The 3,668-nt window shown below is 33.8% G+C and overlaps 1 protein-coding gene across 1 annotated transcript in view; it reads right to left on the reverse strand.

Annotated features, from left to right (window-relative positions):
- Window positions 1-468: 468 nt before the first annotated feature.
- The window catches only part of LOC107655728 (tumor necrosis factor receptor superfamily member EDAR), a 17,779-nt gene continuing 14,579 nt past the window's right edge, over window positions 469-3,668 (reverse strand). Inside the window, exons 8-9 of the mRNA XM_016443300.1 lie at window positions 2,099-2,159; window positions 469-809 (exon numbers count right to left, since the gene is read on the reverse strand). Of these exons, the coding sequence (XP_016298786.1) occupies window positions 469-809; window positions 2,099-2,159 (402 nt within the window). The remainder of the gene's footprint in view (window positions 810-2,098; window positions 2,160-3,668) is intronic.

A 3,668-nucleotide genomic window follows, 5' to 3' on the forward strand; every position in this document is an offset into this window, starting at 1 on the left:
TATGAATGCAAATGAGTGCATATTTAATGAGATGATGCCTTATTTGCATATTTAAACAAGATTTCAGAAAACTTTTTGTTTTAATGTACTGTGATTAATCAACTGGTGCGGTATAGTGACATCGATTAGTTAAGTTAACCCTGTAGTGTCTTGCCTTAAAACAGATCGTTAGAGCATTTAATGAACTTGAGCTCACTCAGACTCAGGTCACTGTAAAATCTCTTGTGGAAACACTGAGAATAAAACACATTCTTGCGTCGCATTATTAATGCAACCGTGTGTGAAATCAGTCTGCTGCGGCTCGAACTGTCTGTTCACGTGTAGAAACGTTTGAGAGCTTGAAATATGATCGCTCGCATTTCCTCCATCTGTTATCAGAAATCAACAGCGTCGCAGTGAAGGCGTCCGTCACGAGTTCATCTGTGAACAACAGTCACAGAAATACACAGATGGTCTGCGGAGGTTCTGTCAGACGCTGGCGCAGCGGGAGGTGAGATTGGGATGGTGGCTGGATGGAGGGACGCTGTTCTCGGGGCCCAGAATGTCGAAGCAGAGGGTCTCGACGGCATCCAGCCGCTCGATCTGGACCAGACGGGTCAGCAGGTCCGGGATGCTGTATCCCGCCGTACTGATGCGGTCGAACAGCTGCATGCCGTCCGTCATGCCTCCGATCTCGTCGCGCTTGAGGCCGAAGCTCTCGGCGAGGTGCCTCCACGTCTTCACCACTGCCTTGTCCGTGCTGTAGGTGGCGCTGAGCATGCGGCTGCTGCGCTCCAGACAGTCGAACGGCAGCTCGGTCGGACTCAGACCTGCGCAGATGAACATCATCATGAGTTACACTAGGAGTAAAAAATCGTTATCAGGAAAGACGTTCATGTGCAGGGTTTATGACGACCAACACACTACCAGAACTAACGAAAATCCTTAAAATCAGAAAATTAAATTGTGAATTATTTTTTATTTATTATTACATGCATTTCTTAAAAAATTATTTAAATGTATCTATTTTTTTAAAATACCTAGCAGAACTGTTTATTGTATTTTTTAAATTTAAATTAAATACATTTAAACTTAAATTAATTTTAATTTAAATAATAATACCACCAGAATTGTTTCTTAAGCAAAAGTAGCAAAAATCTGATCGAAAATAAAAATATATATTTTTATTATTATCTTCTTTATTTTATAATCAAATGAATTTAAAATGTAAAAATATTTAAAATACATTAAATGCATCTATTTTTAAAAATGCCTAGCAGAACTGTTTATTGCATAAAAATAATATTTTTTAAATTTTTTTAAAATTTAAATTAAATTAATTTAAACTTAAATTAATTTTAATTTAAATAATAATAATAATAATAATAATACCAGAATTGTTTCTTAAGCAAAAGAAACAAAAATCTGATCCAAAATAAAAAAATATATTTTTATTATTATCTTTTATATTTATTATTTTATCATCAAATGCATTTAAAATGTAAAAATATTTAAAATAAAAAACAAAACTAATAAAATTTAATTAAAAATAAATGTAATAATAACAGAACTGTTAAACATTTATTTATTATTATTATTTTTAAATATATAATAATAATAGTACCAAAACTGATTACTGTACAAAAATAACAGAAATCTCCATAAAATTTTAAAATCCTTAAAATTGTAATTATTTATTATTTTATTATTACATTTATTAAGTCAATAATTCTCCCAGAACCTATTGTGTTCAAGTAAGCCATGTTTATTCTCACTGTAAGTGAACTCATACTTAACCTTGCGTATTTTTGATCATCTTCTATTAAGTGATGAGTTTGTGTCAAACATTGAGTTTGATTGACTGAACACATCAACAACAGCAGATCTGTGAGAAGTTTCTCCTCCCTTTTAAAGGGGTCATATGATGCGATTTCAATTGTTCCTTTCTCTTTGGACAAGTGTTTATTTTAATTGTCTATGATTATATGGGTCCCATCAGAACAGTCCATTAGGATAAACAATGCTAACATATATTTGATTTGACATCATTTCAATGATATGAAATCAATATTTTGGATGATTTTTGTAATCATGAATTCATGGTTACGGTTACACTCACCCTCCGCAACACTGCAGGCTTTTGTGTACAAATCCAGGATCTTTTTCCTTCTGCTGTGAATCTGCAGAAACGGGAAATGTTTGGAAGAGTCACACGGAGCAACAGAGATCAGTCTGAATCTACAATAACAAGATCAGATGGAAAGCAGACACTCTAATGCTGAAAAACTCAACAACAGCGTCCAAGAACAGAACACTCAATGTAAATAAATGCTGTTCTTTTGAACTTTCTATTCATCTGTGAATCCTGCAAAATAAAATGTATCACGGTTTCCACAAAAATATTCATCAGCACAACTGTTTTCAACATTGATAATAATCAGAAATGTTTCTTGAGCAGCAAATCAGATGTTTACTGTATATTTAATCAAATAAACGCAGTCTTGGTGAGAAGACAAGGCTTCTTAATCCTAATGATTCCAGACTTCAGTGTAACTGACTGTAATATACATGCAGTGGTGTAAAGTATTTGAATAAATGTAATTAGTTACTGTACTTGAGTATCTTTTTGGCTACTTTGTAGTTTTACTGCGTATCAAAGGCATTAGCAACTTTTACTCTCTACTTCACTAACAGGTATATGTACTCTTTACTCCAATACATGTGTAATGAGTCATGCAATTACTCATTACATTTTGCACGGCACCTAACCTTTTCTGCAGCAGTTTATTTCTGCTACAAAAGACACAATATTGCCATGTACAGGGCATTAAAGGTACTATATCTTGTGAGTTTTGCTTTTACTCAATGACACTTGTAAACAAGGCTTCTTTATGTGAATGCGAGTGCATTAGCAGGTAAATTGCGGCTGAAACCAGCACGTCTAGTGCAAGAAGGCTTTGACTTTTTAATTTGACTTAACATTATTTTATTTATCTGGCATATTGAAGAGACCTTTTTTTTAAGTACATTGGTTGCTTTTGCCCTTTTTGAGCACTTGTGCTTCACTGAGACTTGAGTGTCTGTAGACATTATGTTGACATTGATTGGAATTTTGAGGTGTTCAGTTTTATTTTGATTATAGAAAATAAATGTGATTGCTCTCCTCACAAATCAAATGTTTCTTGTTTTTCACTGGCATTTCTCGTAGATGTTGAGGGCTAATGCATCTTTGAGCTTACATATATTCAAGTACTGTTAAAATCAGATACTCTAAGACTTTTACTCAAGTTGTTTTGTAATTGGGGACTTGTTATAGCACTTTTTTTTTCACAATTTTTTGTTGATTTTGATTGCTTCCATTGTCCTCATTTGTAAGTCGCTTTGGATAAAGCTTCCATTGTTGTAAGTCGCTTTGGATAAAAGCGTCTGCTAAATGTAAATGTAATTGGGGACTTGTAATTTGTAATGGAGTCATTTTTGCTGTAAGGTATCTGTACTTTTACTCAAGTATGGTTTTCAGGCACTCTTTACACCTCTGTATATATGTGACCCTGGACCACAAAACCAGTCATAAGGGTCCAATTTTTGACATTGAGATTTGTACATCATCTGAAAGCTGAATAAATAATCTTTCCATTGATGTATGGTTTGTTAGGATAGGACAATATTTGGCCGAGATGCAACTATTT

This window comes from Sinocyclocheilus anshuiensis, unplaced genomic scaffold, assembly GCF_001515605.1.
Source record: "Sinocyclocheilus anshuiensis isolate Anshui unplaced genomic scaffold, SAMN03320099.WGS_v1.1 scaffold1357, whole genome shotgun sequence".
Classification (NCBI taxonomy): Eukaryota; Metazoa; Chordata; class Actinopteri; order Cypriniformes; family Cyprinidae; genus Sinocyclocheilus; species Sinocyclocheilus anshuiensis.